The 18689-nt window shown below is 39.7% G+C and overlaps 1 protein-coding gene across 5 annotated transcripts in view; it reads right to left on the bottom strand.

Annotated features, from left to right (window-relative positions):
• The window catches only part of DRAM2 (DNA damage regulated autophagy modulator 2), a 36668-nt gene that overhangs the window by 13164 nt on the left and 4815 nt on the right, over positions 1–18689 (bottom strand). The window contains exons 1-4 of one of the 5 annotated variants that reach the window (XM_027856737.1): positions 17653–18683; positions 17014–17043; positions 15343–15486; positions 4573–4640 (exon numbers count right to left, since the gene is read on the bottom strand). In XM_027856737.1, the coding sequence (XP_027712538.1) occupies positions 4573–4640; positions 15343–15473 (199 nt within the window). In that variant the 5' untranslated portion in view covers positions 15474–15486; positions 17014–17043; positions 17653–18683. Of the gene's footprint in view, positions 1–4572; positions 4641–15342; positions 15487–17013; positions 17044–17586; positions 17612–17652; positions 18684–18689 lie in introns of those variants that run through there. The other 4 variants (XM_027856736.1, XM_027856738.1, XM_027856735.1 and 1 more) reach the window with 4 other exon arrangements.

Raw genomic sequence — 18689 nt, 5'->3', positions numbered from 1 at the left:
CAACATTACACAGCATAAATAGGAAGTTAATGCAAATATTTACAAAGTAGTTAAACACAAGATAGTATGGGAGAGAGATCACCGGTAGTTGGGGGAAATGAAAAAGAGACTTTATGCAGAAGATGGTACTGAAGCTATACCTCAAAGGAAGATAGGAGAAGTATAGGCAAAGGTGTATTCAACACATGTGGGATAGCTAGTGCCCACTGATGGGAGATGGAATACCATGTGTGAGGAGCAGAGAGAATGGCAGTTCATACAGATCAGAGTGTGGGGCATGATATAATAATGTAATATAATGTAAAAGCCAATGAGGCCTGGCATAGAGGCTTAATACAGGACAGGCTTAATAGGGCTTTAAAAGCTAAATGAAGGAATTTATATTTTATCCTAGTAGCAATAGAAAGCCACTGTTAAGTTGGTTAAGTAGGGGAACCACATGGTCAATCTGTGTTTGAGGAAAATTACTTTACAGATTTCATACAGGGAGAGCAGTAAGGAGGCTGTAGCAATCATGGAGGAATGCTGCTGTCATCACCACCCTTGTTCAGGCCCTTGTCACCTCTTGCCTGGCCCATTACAACAGCCTCCTAATTGGCCTCTTGGCCACCAGTCTTTCCCATCAGTGATGACAGGTCTGACCAGGTCATTCCTCTGCTCAAGAAATTTCAGTGATTCCCTGCTGCCTCTAAGGCCAACACAAATTATTCTGCTTGGCCTTTAAAAGTCTTTCACAATCTAGCTCCAAGCTATCTTTTCAGAAGGACATATTACTACTACTAAAATACTCTATGGTGTAGCCAAACAGGCTTACTCATTCCTGGTGCCTTTGTCCAGGTTGTCCCCCCCATTCCTGGAAGGCCCCCCTCCTCCACCCTGGGTAATCCCTAGCTTCCTTTAAATGCTAAAGTAGTTTTTTTTTTATCCTAGAGACCATAGGTAGCCACTGGAGCTCAAAAAGAAAGGAGATCACATGGTCCAACTTACACATGAGAAAGATCACCCTGACAGCTAAGCAGAGGATGGACTGGAGTAGGGGAAAGACTTGAAGCAAAGGGACCAGTTAGAAGTCTACTGCAATAGTTCAGGGGAGAGGTGAAGAGGGCCGAAAGTGATAACTGCGTAAGTGGTGAAACAGGACACATTCAACAAATGTTGTGGAACTAGAAACAAGATTTGGTAACAGACTAGATATATGTACTCCACAGGTATGTGGAGTGAGTGTGAGTGGAGTGAGGAATCAAAGTTGACTCTGAGGTTGCACTTCTGGGTGACTAGAGAATGGCAGTAGCCTTGACAGTAATAAGAACTTAAGAAAAAAATGGTTTTTGGTGGAAAATAATGAGTTATGTTTTGGCACATCAAATCTGAGTGCCTAGAGAACAGCCACTTCGAGATATCCATAAGGTGACTGGTGATGGGGCACTGTGCTCAGAAAGAGACTAGGGATAGATACAGATATCTGGGGATCATCTATGTAGAGCTGATAACTGAACCCATGCGAGCGAGTTAACATCACCAAGCAAGACAGCAGAAGAAGAAGGGGTAAGAACTGATAAGATCACCAAGTGAGAGCTTGGGGGAACGCCGACAGTGAACATGACATGGATAAAGAACCAGCACATGGGGACTGAGCCGTGGATAGACAGACAGAAGGTGGGTCAGCACAGAGACTCAGGCCTTAGTGAAGGGAGAGTATCCAGAAGGAGAAGGTGATCCGAAGTATTGAATGCTACAGAGAGGTCAAGGAGGATCAGGATTGAGAAAATGCCATTATATTGGGCAATAAAGAGATCACCAGTAACTCTGGAGAAGGTACTCTCAATTGAAAGGGAGTCAGAAGCTAGGTGGCAGAAGGTTTTGAAAGGTGAGAAAGGAAGAAGTGGAGGCACCTAATGTACAAAAGGCTTTCTCCAGGAGGTTAGCCACAAAGGAGGAGGGAGCCAGAATAGAGTTATAAAGGATGGTGGGATCAAGAAAGGGTTTTTAAAATATGAGAGAGACAGGAATGTATTAATAGGCAGGGAGGTTGTTGTTTGTCCTTCATTCTCGAAGAGGACCGTGACGCAGGGAGGCGATGCCAGGACTTGCAAATAAATTGGATCTGAGTGAGGCAGGGCTGTGCAAAGTCACCAGCCTCACTTTCTTCTCTGGAGCCACCTGAGTCCAGTGGTCAGATATAAATCAGAACGACTGCAGATGGCTTCCAGGCAGTGAGGAAAGTGCTAGCAGGTTGGGAAATAGTGAAGATAACTGAAGGGAGAATAGAGATGATGGGGTGGGGCAATCTGTTGGAGAAGTCAGGAGAGGAACGGGATCAAAATGTCATGTTGAAAGACTGGCTTTGGCAAGGAGAAGAGCTATGTCTTCAATACAGTGAAGGAGGAGGCTGTGGAGAAAGATGTCTGAGTAAGAGGAGATGAGTAAGAGGGGAGAAGGGGAAGTCTCAGTGAATGGCCCCACTATTTTCTGGTGAAGTATGAGACTGAGAACAGATAAGAAGGTATGGAACAGCCACTCTCAAGAGGGATGAGTAGGATAGCAAACTGACTGGGAAGAAATGGAACCTTTGTCTTATTACAGTGAGAGCTCAGTTGAGATTATATCATGTAAATTTGTGGTGGACCCAGTCAATGCAATTTCATAATTTTCTGTTCAGGAGCACATGAACAGGAATGAAGGAGGTGGATGGTAGGAAGAACATTGGGTTTTGGCAAGGCACGATCAGTGATAAGTCAAGGAGGGGCAAGAGATTCAAAAATGAAAAACAGTGTAAAGTTGAGTTGGTTCACCTCAGGAAGAGAGAAGACGAGAGAACACAGCCAATGTAGGGGTGATGGTCTGGGACAGAACTGAAGCATGAAGGGAATGGAGATAGTGAGGATGAAAATATATGATGGACTAGCATGGAAGCAAACTGGTAAGATAAAAACACTAGTTTAATGGGTATAACACCAACTTCAAAAACCTCTTTCACAGAGATAAACACAATTTTTTGTTGTTCATTCGTTTCAGTTGTGTCCAACTCTTTGTGTTCCCATCTGGGGTTTTACTGGCAAAGATACTGGAGTGGTTTGTCATTTCCTTCTCCAGCTTATTTTACAGATGAGAAACTGATGCAAACAGGTTAAATGACTTGCCCAGGGTCACACAGCTAATAAGTGTCTTGAGGCCAGATCTGAATTCAGGAAGTCTTTCTGACTCCACGCCAGGTGCTCCATCCACTGTACCACCTAGTTGCTCCAATAGACACAACTGTTGTATCTTTAAAAGATACAAGAATTTGGGAGTAACAGTTTAACTGTCGTTTTATGAGGAATCTATAAGAAATGGGAGTTAGACCACTGTTTAAATTAAGCTTAACCCTATATCATTTAAAAAAAAAAAGGAAAGAGAATTTAATTGGTATCCCGAGTAAACTGAATGTTGAGACTTTTCTAGAAATGAAGATGAGTCAGTGGTCATAATGATAGTTAAAAGATGACTTTGGCAGTGATCATATTCATAGCCGTAACATTGTAAATGACTATGTAAGGCATCGTTCTTTTGTGTGTTACACCATTATAAGGAATATACTGTTATAAGGAATATAGCCAGTAACCTCAATATTTATTGAAGTCTAAGAGATCAGGTGGGTTAATATATATACACATACATTTTCATGGGTGTAAATATATATATATATACACATATATACATATATATGTATACACACACACAAACACATCAATACAGAAAGACAGACAGAGATGAGGTAGGAGGTAGGCACAAACACTTATAGGAGGTTTCTCCAATTTGTGGTTGACCCTAAATTATTTATATGGGCACAACTGGTTTCCCCCTCCACCCTGATCTGCTACAACTACAGCGTATCTCATTTTATTATTATTGGGTGGAATTGGTGGAGTTTTTCATTTCTCTTTCTCACTGGTCATCCTTGATTGGTGGGGTAGGAGAGGGAGAAAAATCCAAGGCCAGTACTGAGTATGTAAGATTAGTACTCAGCTGAAATGCTTCTGGTTGACACAATTTCTCCTTGGATCTAGGAGGGCTGAGAAGGAGAAAAAAACTTGCTTCATTACTCTATATGAAGCTGTTATTCTGCAACCCTGGGAGCGACATCTACTACTGAGCCAAGCCCTAGCAATACAGCTACTGTAACATTTTGCAAATGCTGATGAAAAAAAAAATCAGCATGTATTTATTTACAAAAACTTCAATAATTCAATTGAAAAACAATCTGTATAAAACTTGAGGTAATTTTTCACCCACTATAACAAGCACATGTCTGGTAACAGACAATCTAAATGTCTGCAGGACAAAGCCTAGACCAGTTAAGTTGGGAGAACTTTTGAAGATGCTTCAGAAAGCTGCTGAGGAGGCTCAGAGATCTGGGTCGATGTGGTAGTGGATGAAATCACGTTTTCTTGAAGTTGTGAGAGATAAGCAACATTTTAAAAGATAAAGAATAAGTTCAGCTGCTACTATTTTTAACAGTATACTTCAATCAACTACTGTCAAGATAGGTAACTACTTAATCGAGAAGATGGTAAGGCCATTGATAGTACTTACACAAGACTGCAGCGATATTTAACATTACCCCAAACAAGCATTTTTCTGGAGCCACTGTTCCAGTGTCACTGAAAGAAAAACATCAGTATGTGGATACTTGCACCAAAAATACTGCCCATTATTCACAATGAGGAAGAGAAGTATGTCAGAACCTTCTATTCTCTCTAGAAATCCGTTTTGGCCTAATTTTTCTCATGGCTTTCCTTAAAGAGAATACAATAGTATGACTGGTTTCATTTTCTTTTTACTTTAACCATGTGACTTCACTTATGAACATTTGTTATTCAAATGCCAGAAAGGAAACTTCCTTCATGGAGAGGAGAGGAATTATTAATATTATTATCATCTTCATTATCCCTGGCTTACAAAGTATACTTAATTCAGCATCTATTAAGTACCTACTGTGGAAAGAAGAGGTGTCAAACATACAGCCCGGGCCTGGGAACTAGATTGATGTAACTGGAAAATATTTAACAAAATAAATAAAAATATAATACAACATAGGTAATGTTAATGTGTGGTTTTCTCTAAGTCAATAGGCAGCAGTTGATAAAGCTCCAGGCCTTGAGTCAGGAAGACCCCAGTTCATATCCAGCCTCAGGCACTAACTAGCTCTACCACCCTAGACAAGTAACTTAACCTTTGTTGCAAATACAACTTCTGTAAAATGGGGATAATAATAGCAGCAACCACCCATGGTGGTTGTGAGGATCAAATGAGACAATTACTGTAAAGGACTCAGAGCAAAGGATTCCTGGCACATCACAAGTGCTCTATAAATGTTGGCTAGTATTATTAATATTCATGATTATCCTCATTTATGATTTAGTGGTTCCAGTTTACAGTTGAGTTTGACACCACCAGTATCGAGAAGACTGTGCTTAATCTATACACATGTAAACAATGAAAAAGTATTCTTTCCAGTAAGTAAAGGTTATATTATTATTGTTATTATTATTATTTTTTTGGCTAGGCAATGGGGTTAAGTGACTTGCCTGAGGTCACAAAGCTAGTAAGTGTCTGAGCCAGGATTTGAACTCAAGTCCTCCTGACTCCAGGGCCAGACCTTTATCTTTGCCACCTAGTTGTCCCTAAAGGTTGTATTATTAACCCATCATCATTGCTGGGGCACAGACCCCAATAATGGTGACATGTTACTCTAAGTCACCATGCCCCCACATCAGGTAGTATAAATATATAAACTGACTACCCAGGATTAGAAGAGCGTTTACACCAGAAAATAGAGCTTTACTCTAAAAGATATCTAGTTGAGAGACTAAATTAAAAAAAAAAACAACCTAATTCAACACTAGATTCTACCCAGAGGTCTTTCCCTGACCACTGACACTCAATTAACATACACCATCATTCACTAGATCTTCACAATTCTCTGCCTTTTAAGGAAAAAAATTCTACTTAAATTCCAATTTATTTTTTCAGATTCAGTCACTGTGATAAACCTGATGTTTTATCATCCTAAGCAAGGCATACAGCTGGGTAGCAATACAAGCTTATAATCCCTTCTACTGGGGAAGGCTGAAGCTGGTGGATCTCATGAGTTTGGGAGTTCTGAAGCTGCAGTACGGCTAAAACTGATCAGGTATCTACACTAAGTCTAGTATAAATATGGTGAGCCCCTGGGAGTAGAAAGTCACTAGATTGCCTAAGGAGGGTCAAAACTACCTAAGTCAGAAAAACTGATGGATGAAGCTTCCATGTCAATCAATATTGGGACAGGATTTGTGAGTGGCTGCTGTACTGTCAGCCCGAGTGGAACAGAAACATTCTGTCTCCAAAAAAAAAAAAAAATCGCCTAAAATCACTGAACTTTGCAAGGACAAGTTCAGAGTACTCTAATTAAGGCAGCCAAGATGCATGCAAGAAACTAGCCAACATAATGGGAATCACTAAACATTCCCATAAAGGTATCTCGGTAATTATCTGCAATGAGAAACTAATTGCTGTGAACAAGTGATGTAGGTCTTTACAACCAAAAGTATTCGTTCCACAAATACTCGATTTCCACAAACACCTAATTTGGGCAAGTTACAAGGTCCTCAGAAGCAAGTGCAATTTCATTGTTACATCTGTATTCCCAGTGACTAGCAGGATCTGGCACAGTAGGTGTTTAATAAATGTTTGATGACTGAAATAGCCAAAATGTAAACCTTGTTCCTTAAAGAATGGAGGAATGAAACGTACACAAATAATAGTGATATAAGGGACAACGAAGTAAGTCACAAAAGAGATGTTTCTGCATAACAATGTCAGCAATTTGAGAAGAAAAGATCACTTTTACTTGGGCAGAGGGGTCCTTCAAAGAAACTTTTATGCAGGAAGCATCATCTGAATTGGACATTGAAGAAAGGAGGATTTCAACAGATGGAGATAAGCGTGCAAGTAAAAGCACAAGCATAAGTATAAGGCGAGGGCAGGACAAGAAGGAAAAGACAGAGAGCTGTCCAGTTTGGATTTAACGTGGACTGTATGAAGGAGAATTGTATGAGGCAAAGCTTGACAGCTAAGTTGGAATCAGACTGTGGAAGACCTCAAATACCAGAGTCTCGAGTTTATACTTTATTCAGTGGGAAATAAGGTATCCCTGGAGATTTTTGAGTAGAAGAGCAATATGACCATAGTGATATTAGGAAGAGTTGGGAAGCAACGTGGAAAACAGAGAAACTGGATGCAGGAAAATGGTCGAGAAGGCTGTTGCAGGGGCAGCAAGGTGGCACAGTAGGTAGAGCACTGGCCCTGGAGTCAGGATGACCTGAGTTCAAATCAGGCCCCAGACACATAACACTCACTAGCTGTGTGGCTCTGGACAAGTCACTTAACCCCACTGCCTCACAAAATAAATAATTTTTTTTTTAAAAAGGAGAAGGCTATTGCAATAGTGCAAGGAGAGATGAGGCTTTGAACTAGGGTGGTGGCAGTGGGGCTGCAGAGAAGGGCCAAGACATGAGATATACTGTTAAAAGAGAAATCATTAGATTTGGCAGGATGGGGAAGAAATGAAAATAACTGCAAAATTAAAGCCTTAGTGAATGGGGAGACCATGGTGCTTTCAGCAAAAATAAAGAAATTAGGGGAGGGGCAGGTTTAGGCAGGGAAGATGAAGAGGTCGGTTTTAGAAATGCTGAGGTTGAAGTATCAGCAAGCAATTCAGAGGAAGTGTGTATCGGCAGTTAAAAAATATGGAACCAGAACTGAAGATGTTATGGTAAATGAAACATGAATTTAGAAATCATCTGTACAAAGGTCATTTTGAAGTCAGGGAAGTAGATAAAATCACTTAAGGAGAGTGCAGACAGAGGAGGACTATTCCCAGAACTTTAGGGAAGACTTCCATTTAAGGGCTGGGAGGAACATCAGGAAGCAGCAGCAGAAGCTGGTGGACAGGAAGAGAACTCTAACATCACAGAAGACAAAGGAGGAGAGAGCGTCAAGGGAGAGATGATGCCAGAGGGGGTCAAGGGTGAGGACAGACATAAAATGACATTAGTAATAAGGTGGTCATTAGGGGCCTTGGAGGCAAGAGGCAGTCATAGAAGCTGGCCTGGAAAGGTTTGAGGGGAAAATGTGTGGTAAAGAAGAGGAGGCAGAGAGTGTTGACCAAGAATCTGGCAGTTACAAGAAAAACAGAATAAGCGTGGAAGGTGGTCAGGGTAAAATAAACGATTTTTTTCAAGATGGGAAATGGGAACAAATCTGCAGACTGAGTTAGTAAGAAACCTAGCAGAGGGAAAGAATGAAAATGGATCAAGGGGATGGGGGTGTAGAGAGTTCAAGGCATTAGCTTCCACACGGAGAATTTTCCTGTGACATTGATCCCTCTGATGCTTCTTCCTAGCCTTCTTCCTGCCATGCTAAACCAACCTCTGAAGAGGACTTACAGAGATCATGCCTTGGAAAAGCTAAGCCACTGGGCACCCACACCTCAATTCTCGACCATTGTGTCTAGCCAACCCCAGAGCCCCGACAACGCCCCTGTGTGGGTGCCTTTGTTTGCTGTTCCTTCTCTAACTCTGGGAACAGTAATCAAAGCAACACTGTCATGGACACTGCAAAGGGCTTGTCAACTGACAGCTCACTAGGCCCACCACAATTTCCCAGTGAGCAGCGGGGAGTTCCTCTGATCCTCTTTCATTTGAGGACAGCACCCAGGGAATTCTCATCATTTCTCATGTGGCTACTCTCCAGAAATTCATCAGTCTGCAGGATGAAATTAACTCAGACACTCACACATCTTCAGATCACTTCCCACCCTGGTTGCACGACCTCATCGTGGCGGAGGTGGGTAACCTCCGTCTCTTCGCCTACTTTTCCGCTTTTTAGGTGTTGCTTCCCCCACAGACTGGGAGCTTTTTGAGGGAAGGGATATCTTATGACTTTCTTTGTATCACCTACACTTAGCACAGTGCCTGGCACATAGCAGGTATTAACACTGACAGGACCAAGTATCTTTTCTTTCCCCAGTCACCATTCCCATGCACAATGGATTGAGGAAGATCAATCCTCACACTGGAGTGAAGAAGATCTCAATTCAAATTCAAACTCAGACATTGTATGACCCTGGGCAAGTCAATGAACTTCTATCTGCCTCAGTTTCTTTATCTGCAAAATAAAGATAATAATAGTGCCACTTCCCAGGGTTGTTGTGAGAATAAAATTAGATTTTTGTAAAGTACTTTGCAAACTCTAAATCATCATATAAATGGTAACTATTATTATAAATGATATGTACATCATCTTGCACATTAGTGTCTCCCCATTAGAATCTAAGATCTTTGAGGGCAAGGACTATCTCTTTTGTATCTGAATCCCCAATGCATAAATGCTTAATAAATGCTTTCTTTCTCATTCCTTCATCCTAGAAGAATAGAGGAAAGGATGTCTTGTAGTGAGAATAAAGGAGCAGAATATAGATGAGGGAATTCATCAAGGACAGACTCAATATTGTCAGCAAGGTAGTAGGCAAAGTCAATAAGTAAGAATCAAGTGGGAAGATCTGGAGAAGAGAAAAGATTTAAAACAGCCACTGTGGAAGGAATGAAAGTGTCAACAAGAAGTGAGTAAAGGAAGGGTTACTGTGCCACAGTCAGGACTCAGTTTCGGCTAGAAAGCATAAATCTGTAGGGAAACCTACTTAACTCAATTCCATGATTTCTTCTGGCAGCATTCAGCAGCTCGGCAGTAGGAGTAGAAGAGGGAGATGGTAGGAATTAATCAGGGTTGAAAGTTAGCACGATGGAAACAGCAGGTCAAAGGGGCTAAAGATTCACGTGTAAAGGAGAGGATATTACCAAAAGGCCAAGGTCATAACTGAAGAGATTAAGGCTGAGTAGAGAGAAAAATGAACATAATTAGAAGGAGTGGGAAGATAGATGAGGGGCACTTTCAAATTCACCTAGTAGTAAATATATGTCATGGATTTGTGATGTCAGCCACAATTTTTTTGCCCCATCCTCCTGGTTACCAACAGCAGAGATCTGCACAATAGTTGGCTGGGACTTGGGTACTCCATGCCAGTAATGAACTGAAATTAAGTGGAATGAAGGCAGATGAACCCAGGATTCACTAATATGGTGCTCTGATCAACTAAAATAATTGTTCACAAGGTGGGTTACCTGTTCTAAAAGTGAAATGGCAAATGATAAAATCCCTTTGTTATGTCAGTATCTACAACCCCATAGATAGGGTTCCAGATGGACCTTCCTTCTCGTTCCAGGGAGCTTTGCTCATTTGCCAAAATACAAAAAAAAAAAAGAGCAAAAGGATGGTGGTTATAGTGTGTCAGTGCTAAGTTATCAAGAAAACATGTCAGTCATGGGAAAGAAAATGAGAAAAACTGCAAAATCACATGGATCAATGAGTGGATAAACAGACTCTCAGATGTTATTGATGATTATAGGAAAGGGGGAGTTGGCTTTAAAACTAGGTTTCCAGTTCACTAATTGACATTTCTTGAAGGTCTCCATCAGGTCTTACTCCCTTTTAAGCACTGAAAAACATTTCAGTAAAAACAAAACTGGCAGAAAATGCTGCATATGTTTCTCTTGCCAAATCCTCAGTGTGTATGTGTGTGTTGATCTGTTACCTTAACCTAACCTCATTTCCATACCCTTTCAGAAGTCAAAGGATGCCTTTTTTAATCCTCAAGATTTTGATTTGTTCCTCCTTCAAACTTTGATTATTATTTTGAAATATATGTGAAATGTAATCAAGCATTATTTCCTGGAAATAGAAGTTGAGTGTTATGCAATTCTTGTCCCGTAGAACTTTGTGGTAAAAAGAAAACCCCGGGAGGGGTGCCTTTTCATTATGTACACAGTGAAATCCTGCTCTCGGTAACATCAGACTTCACATTGCCATATGTTCGTCGCATTTGGCATTGTCTTTAGCTACATTCCTTCAGAAGTAAAAGAGGACTGTTTTAAGTTGAGCCATGAATGATCACTGGGAAATGCTTGCATTTATCTGCAAGAAAACCTTGGACTTGGACTTGTTAACATCTTGTAAATCAAAAATGTGCTCCTCTGTAAAGTACACTACTAGTTAACAACAAGAAGCTGTGTAACAATAAATAACTTTGTTCTTAAAAAAAAAAACACATCAGAAACTGAAATCAATGTAAGAAAAAGCAGCAATACCCTTTTAAATGGAGCTTGGGAGTTTAAGTGATAAAGAGTGATTTAAAACAAAACCAGCAGTGTCCTCAGACCACTGAAGGAATGTTATGGATTCTGCTTATCAATCTTCTCACTGTAAGCACTGAGAAAAAGTGACCAAGTGATTTAATTACATCTTGCTTAGTCAGAGCTTACAAAAGTAGTGATTTTTAGTTAATTAAAATCTTACAGTTGGAACAGTGAACTCCTAAACCCTTAGGGATTCAGTAAGTTTCAGTTCACCCTGTTTGCAATCTGCTGTACTCACTCTATTTCTGTATCTGGCGTCAGGCCACACCAATGTCACAAGTATTTTAAAAAATAAAACTCTTAAGTCTAGCTCAGCTCTTTCACTGACCTTTGAAAGAGTTACATAAGTTAAATCAGTTTTCACCTTTCCAATACATCAAGGTTTATTTTTTCCAAATAAAAAGGATATCACGAGAGAAGCAGGAATCATGGGTCCCTTGCAGGTATCTGTAATTTTATTAACATCTATGCTAAAACACCAAGTTGAGCTTGTTTCTCTTCTTTCCTATCCAGCTGTCAATGAGAGATGGCTCTACTGAGTAAGAAAAGGCTTGATCAGATTAGCACATGGAGAAGGAGATAACCATATCCAATAATGGAACTTTAATGAAAAAGCTTTTTTAATCTTCCTCCCCAGATTTTTAATTTTGAACAAATCTTAATGACTTAATAATTACTGTAAAATGATTTTGTAGAGAAGAAGGGAGGAACATGAACAGAATTCTGCTGTATGAATCTCGTGACATACTGATGCCACTGTTCTATAAAGGATGGAACTCTGAAAGATTCTGGTTTCTTTTCTTGTCAAACTCCGCCCACTTTTGGCTGTGTATATGGCAGGCCAAGTTAAGCTGCCTTCTTCTCTTTCCAATCATATTATAGCATTTGCATCGGCATTTACTAGTCCAGCGGTTTAGCTCTCAAATACCACTTGCAAATTAATTACTCTCCTGACTCTATCACTGCTTCCTCTTTATTACAGAGGGGCAAATGCCTCTCACATCATGCCATCTGATTGGAAAAGGAATGCCCTTTCCTCTCAGACATCACCTAGCACTCATGCACCTCTCTAATGCACTTATCACGTAATGATGTTATGTGGATATGTGTTACATCCCCCTTCTAGTCTGTAAACCTCAGCAGGGAAGGACTAGTGGCTGAACCAGGCACTTCCTCCAGCACCTAGCACGATGCTCTGCATACAATGCTGGACTGGATTACGAGTTGATGGCACCGAGGAACCTGGAAACGATATTATTATTATTATGGCTAATTCTTTCTTCTCTCCAATTGCTGGAGATGCAGAAAAGGCGATTACTAGTGGCCTTGATCGCTCCCACCTGAGACAGGGCCACATGAGGAACCAGATTCTCTGACACACAAACAAGCAAACAAAACCCATTTAACTATTTCAGGTCGGGAAACTCCTAGGGTCATGGATATAGAGCTAAAGGGGCCTTCAATGGCTACGCCTAGTCTATCCTCATTTTATAGATGAGGAAACTTGAAGCAAGTGACTTGTCCAATACCACCGAGAGATCAGGGTAAGAATGAGGGTGTGCATCAGAGGTGAGAACGGAACCCAGATCCTCTGATGCTGGAACTAGTGCCCACTCTGCCCCCTCAGAGAAAGCTCAGAGGCTTGGCTGTGATTCCTACAAACCTGGAAATCACAGAGAGGAAGGACAAACATGATTATCCAGGAGGAAGTAGAGGCTTAATTTTCATCCTGCACATACTTTGTAAGTGTGTGGTGAAGCCTGCTCTTCAATGTCTTGTGCAGTTTCGGTTGTAGAGACCAAGGTACAATGGATATATACCGAATACTGATTCCTGTATGGCACTGTACTAAGTCATGGTCAAAGATGGTCATTCATGCAAGGGCCCAAACACATTTCCCTCAATCCCACAAAATCTCAGATACCCATAGCAGGAACTAAGATTGGGGGACTTATATCTAAAAGAAATCTAGATAGGTCATCTAATTTAGCCTCAATATTTTACAGCTGAAGAAACTAAGGGACAAAGGTTAAACAATCTGTCTGTCATAGGTGCCATGAGCCGGGATCTGAATCTTGGTCCACAGACATCAAACACAGGGTTCTTTCCACTCTACCTTACTGCCTCCCATAAGACATGTGGACAGGGAAAAGCCATTGTGGTGGTTGGAAGGCAGCATAATGGTGTCTGTGAGTTAGGACAACAGCAAGGGAACCCATAAACCCAGTAGAGGCAGCTAAGAGCATAATAGTGGTGACAGGAGCAATGGGTAGGCATCGTGTGACAATATCAATTCCCACTCTCCATACTGACTTCAAGATCAGCATGCTCATAGCATTTAATGGGTTATGGGCCTTGTACACGTGACTCAGTTACAGTTGCTGTCAGAAAGTTCAAGACCTTTTAAGAACTGAATTTAAAAGAAAAGAAATAATTTTAATTCTGGATTTTAGGGACACCCCAGCTCCACTCCACTCTAGTTAACTCACTATCACAAACAAAGAACTGATTGTTCTTGGTGAAAACTGGCTGACCCTTAACCCGTGTTTTGTATCGTTTTTCATGGAGTCAAATCTGATTGAGAAAAAGAGAATTCTGGGGCAGCTAGGTTGCCCAGTGGATAGAGCTCCTGCCTTGAAGTCAGGAGGACCTGAATTCAAATCCGGCCTCAGACACTTGACACTTAGTAGCTGTGTGACCCCGAGCAAGTCACTTAACCCCAACTGCCTCACCAAAAAGAAAAACAAAAAAACAAAAAAAAGGAGAAAAAAAGAGAGAGAGAATTCCTCTCCCTCACTCTTCCTCTTATTTGTGTGTGAAATTTCCTCCCTGAGAAGGATAATTTGAGACTTGAACTTCTCTTTTAACATGTTCTTAAGCAAGAATGTTAAGTACTTAATCTAGGTAAAGATGCATGGTTTTCTTGGTTTTAATGTAAAAACAGGATTAACTATACTCAAAACCACAGACATTCATTTGCTTGTCTTACATATTTCCTGTCCTCTTCGTTGATTAATTTCTAAGACTGGATTTTTTTGTTTTTTAGTCCTTAAAGATATAATTTCATTATTGAAGGATAGACTCCATGTGTAACTTTTTTCAATTTCACACAGAAATTAGAAGGCTATACAAGCTCTATGTGGATAAACTATTTGGTTTTACCAACTTTAATTTGAGATATTGTTGGAAGTGTGGTCCAAGAATTTTAGAACACTGATCTTCAATCTTTTAATCTCTAGTTATTGGCCAGACATCAAATAAAATCTCTCTGTATGCTCCAGACCCACTATAGTTCATCTTCTGAAATAAGTTTTAGATGTTTCTTGATCTGAGCTAATTAAAATTAGCATCAATCTGGGGGAATAGTTTATTTTAGTATTGTGTGTCAGAATTCTTTTCATGGACTTGGTGGGAGAAAGAGGAGAAATTATCATTTAGGATTATTATGACCACACAATTAGGAAAAAGTATGAAAAAAATAACTTATAATACTAGGAAGCTCTGGAGCTTCTGGGAAATATGATATAGGTATAAATTCTATTTCTTCAAGCAAAGTCTTATAAAGAGATTCCTCTAAAGCTCCTCACCTCCAATAGGCTACTTCACCCGTTGCTGGTCCTCAAGTATCCCAGGAGAGGCTTTAGACAGAAGTAACACCTATGTTTAATAGTTTTGATTTTTAGCAAAGTGAGTTAACCACACCTCTGAAAGTCTTTCCTGTTCCCCTATTTACTGTTCTCTTCCTCCTCAAATTATCTCACCTGACCTTGCCTGTGTACATGTTGTAGCTCTCAGTAGAATCTCAGTTTCATGAAGGCAAGAACTCTCTGGTGTTTGTCTCTGCATCCCCAGCCCTGGCAAAGGGCCTCCCACAAAAGAGGAACTTCATAAATGTTGGGGAACCAAACTAAATAGTTTTTTTTTGGTGTTGCTAGTATGAAATTTCCACCTATAAATCTGTTTTTAACTTTTGGTTTTCAATTTAAAAGTGATCATGGGAAAGAGCTCTAGATAAAGAACAGTCATGTCCAATGTCAGTTACCACAATAACTGCATATGCTTTACTGACCTGATATAGGGCAATGCAGGATCCACATGGTGAAGAGTTATAGCAGTAATGTATGAAAAGATGAAAGCAGCAGCTGTCCAAATAACAAGGGCTGAAGGGAGAAAGCTGAGTCCTTGCTGAAACCACCACATCTCTATAGGACTTCTGAAGCAAAAAGGGAAAAGGTGGGAGAAAAATATCCAACATACATGTAAGAATAAGTGGGTTTAATGAAAGAGATCACCTCTCTTTCTATTAGGTTGTCCCACCTGTCTGAAACATATTGTCTCATGAGAAAAAAAGAAATACAGAAATTCATGTACAAAATCACCATTATCTATTTACCTTAAAATGATCTCTTAAAAAGATGAAGATACCAGCTAGTAAGGTTTTAAATGATAAACTCAGATTTGTGGTAGGCAATAAGGAACCAAGAGGGTATTGGAATTCCAACACATACTAATGTTGACACATGTCTATATTACAAGTTTCTAATATTTAACTCAAATATCTATTTTTTTAATGTAGAAAACATTGGATGGTGCCCAAGGATGAGGATTTATTGATTGGGAGCAGTGGTAAATCAGGAGGTGAGGGACTCCAGACTTGGAAGAAGAGAGACCTTACCACACCATTACAAACTACTACAGGCCTCCTCTCACGCTTCCCATAGGACTACCTCTATCATTCTTTCCAGACCAATCTATTCACCATACCCTTGATCCGCTACTTATCATCTACTCCTTCTTTCTCTCAAGCTTTGGCCCTCATCTAGAGTTTCCTCACTGTCGTAGCTCACCAAACTCTCTTTTCAAATGAATTTTGAAATTTTACTTCTTCAAATAACTTTCTCTAAGGTTAACTGGAAAGGTATCAGTTATAATTTATATCACTCCCTCTTTACTACCACTTAAATAAATGTATTTACTCTTTGTATTACATGTTTTAATTTGTCTCTTTTCTAAAAGCATATCCTGAATATGAATGTGTACATTATTACTGTCTATCTTGGGCTTTTAGCAACTAAGGCACCTGACTTTAAAACTCATTTTTCCAACTTAGCACACTAGGCACAGAACAGTACTTAATCCTATTGATGACACAAAAAATATTTTAGGGAATTGAAGGGAACAAGCATTTACATACTCCCTATTATGTGCCAGACACTGTGCTAAGTGCTTTACAAATATTATCTCATTTGATCCTAACAATAAGCCTATGAGATAGGTGTTGTTACTATCCTCATTTTACAGTTGAGGAAACTGAGGCAAATAGAAGTTAAGTGACTTGCCCAGGGTGACACAGTGAGTGTCTAAGACTAGAATTTAACTCAGGTTTTCCTGACTCCAGGCCCAGTGCTTTATCCCCTGTGCCACTTAAGCTTGCCATCTAGTAATACAAAAATGTAAAAATATTAAAGTACTCACTAGCAATTTTATATATATCTATATATACATATGTACGTATGTGTGTGTGTGTGTGTGTGTGTGTGTACAAATGTTTCTCTGTTATCGCCTAGTAGCTGAACCACAAACCAAAACACAAGGACTATGACTTGTACTATGATGTGGCTGCTAATTTACAATTTTTGAAAGCCACAACCTTCCAAGCCTTAGTTTCTTCTACAAAATAAAGGTAATAAAATAAGATACTTTCTTCTATAAAATAAAAGCAATAAAATAAGATACTTGCCAAAGTGCCCAAGTAGCAGTGACAGATGATCTGTTAAAAAAAAAAAAAAAGCACATATACAATTCAATTACCTGTCAATTTTCCAGGGTAACAGAGAGAAGCAGAGACATGATTAATTCAAATATATTTAGCTTATCTGGCTTACAAAATATATTTGCTTATTTTATTCAGTTCTGAATACAATACTTTTAAGAAATGTCATATGAAGAATAATTGAGGGCACCTGGGATATTTAGCCTGAAAAAGGATAAGTTTTTAATAGTAATCTTCAAATATCTGGAGGACTATCATGTATAAGAAGAAGTGGGCTTATTCCATATTATTCCAAGCAGAAAAATTAGAATCAACATATGGAAGTTAGAGAAATGTAGATTTTGGCCCTGAGATATATGAGGTTAACTAGTCAATTCCATTAAATTGGTACAGCTATGGCACTTAATCTTTACATGAACCTAGGAATCAGATAAACTACCTTCATAAATCCCACTAGAATTTACGCAATAAGGCTCCCACATACTCTCAAATACTAAAATGGATCTGTGATCTCATTGATGGAAGTGTCTTCCAACATACTTATCACAATTCATTCATACAAGTCCATCAGATGCAGCTCTTATCCACATTCTTCCATATATTTACCACAAGAGGTCCATCCAACATCTGAAGGCCTCTTCACTTTCTCCTGACATTATAAAGATACCAATGGAACCCTCTATCCATCCTTACTTCATCCCTCATCCTCTCCAGGTGGCCAGCTAATGTTTTGTTATCATATCATTCCTCAAAGACATCTTTGACTCTTGTTCTTCTTTGAAGTTCTCAATGACTAAAAGTTACAGCCAAAAATCCACCATGTGCTTTTACATTGCCCTCTGTGTGATCATTTTTAATTCTTTGGACACTTGTATTCCATGTTTCGTTGTTCTACAGAAATCCCAGTGGAATATTGTTATAAAGAAGGTGGGCCTTTGATTTCATGGAAAGTTCATGGCCATTTTCAACCTGCTCTGTACCTCTTGTTCAGTTCTGGGGGGACCCATTCATTGTTAATCTGCACTGCCTGTCCCAGATAAAATATCCTGATAGAAAAATTCTATAGGTTATCCATCCAAACGCATGTTGTAATCTGGGCAACAGACACTCTTCTCCTATTTGGCATGGGCAGGACAAACTCCAAGTGACTGAAGTTCTCTTCCAGAATGGACTCTGCACAGCTATGCAGGCTTTGATACAAGGCACACAATATCCTCTGTCATCAGGAGCATAAGGAGCACTTCACCATCCACCGTAGGTGCTCCTCCACTTGAGCTCAGCTCTCTTTCTTCTCCACCACAGCAGGGATTACAAGGTCATTAAAAAGGACTGTTTTTATTGTTATGTTATTCTGAGACTCCTGGTTGATTTTAATAGATCAGTGAGTCACCTTGTTGAAAAACAGCTTGTAAAGGGTGTTCTGCTCTAACAAATCAATTGTGCTTTCATAATCAACAAACAATAAGCACACTTGAGATCTTCTATTCTCTGCCTCTTTCATTCAATTGTGCAATGGTAAAGAGAGGATCCCTTGGTGAATATTGCTTGTATACACTCATCAAAGATGGCCTCTACTCATTAATAAATAATTCTTACATTCTGTATAAGTGGGAGAGTAAGTAAGGTAGGTTGTTGATTATTTA

The sequence above is a fragment of the Vombatus ursinus genome, unplaced genomic scaffold, assembly GCF_900497805.2.
Source record: "Vombatus ursinus unplaced genomic scaffold, bare-nosed wombat genome assembly UNPS02011613.1, whole genome shotgun sequence".
Taxonomy (NCBI): Eukaryota; Metazoa; Chordata; class Mammalia; order Diprotodontia; family Vombatidae; genus Vombatus; species Vombatus ursinus.
Note: the sequence above shows the minus strand (reverse complement) of the source record. Positions and strands in the feature narration are given on the sequence as shown.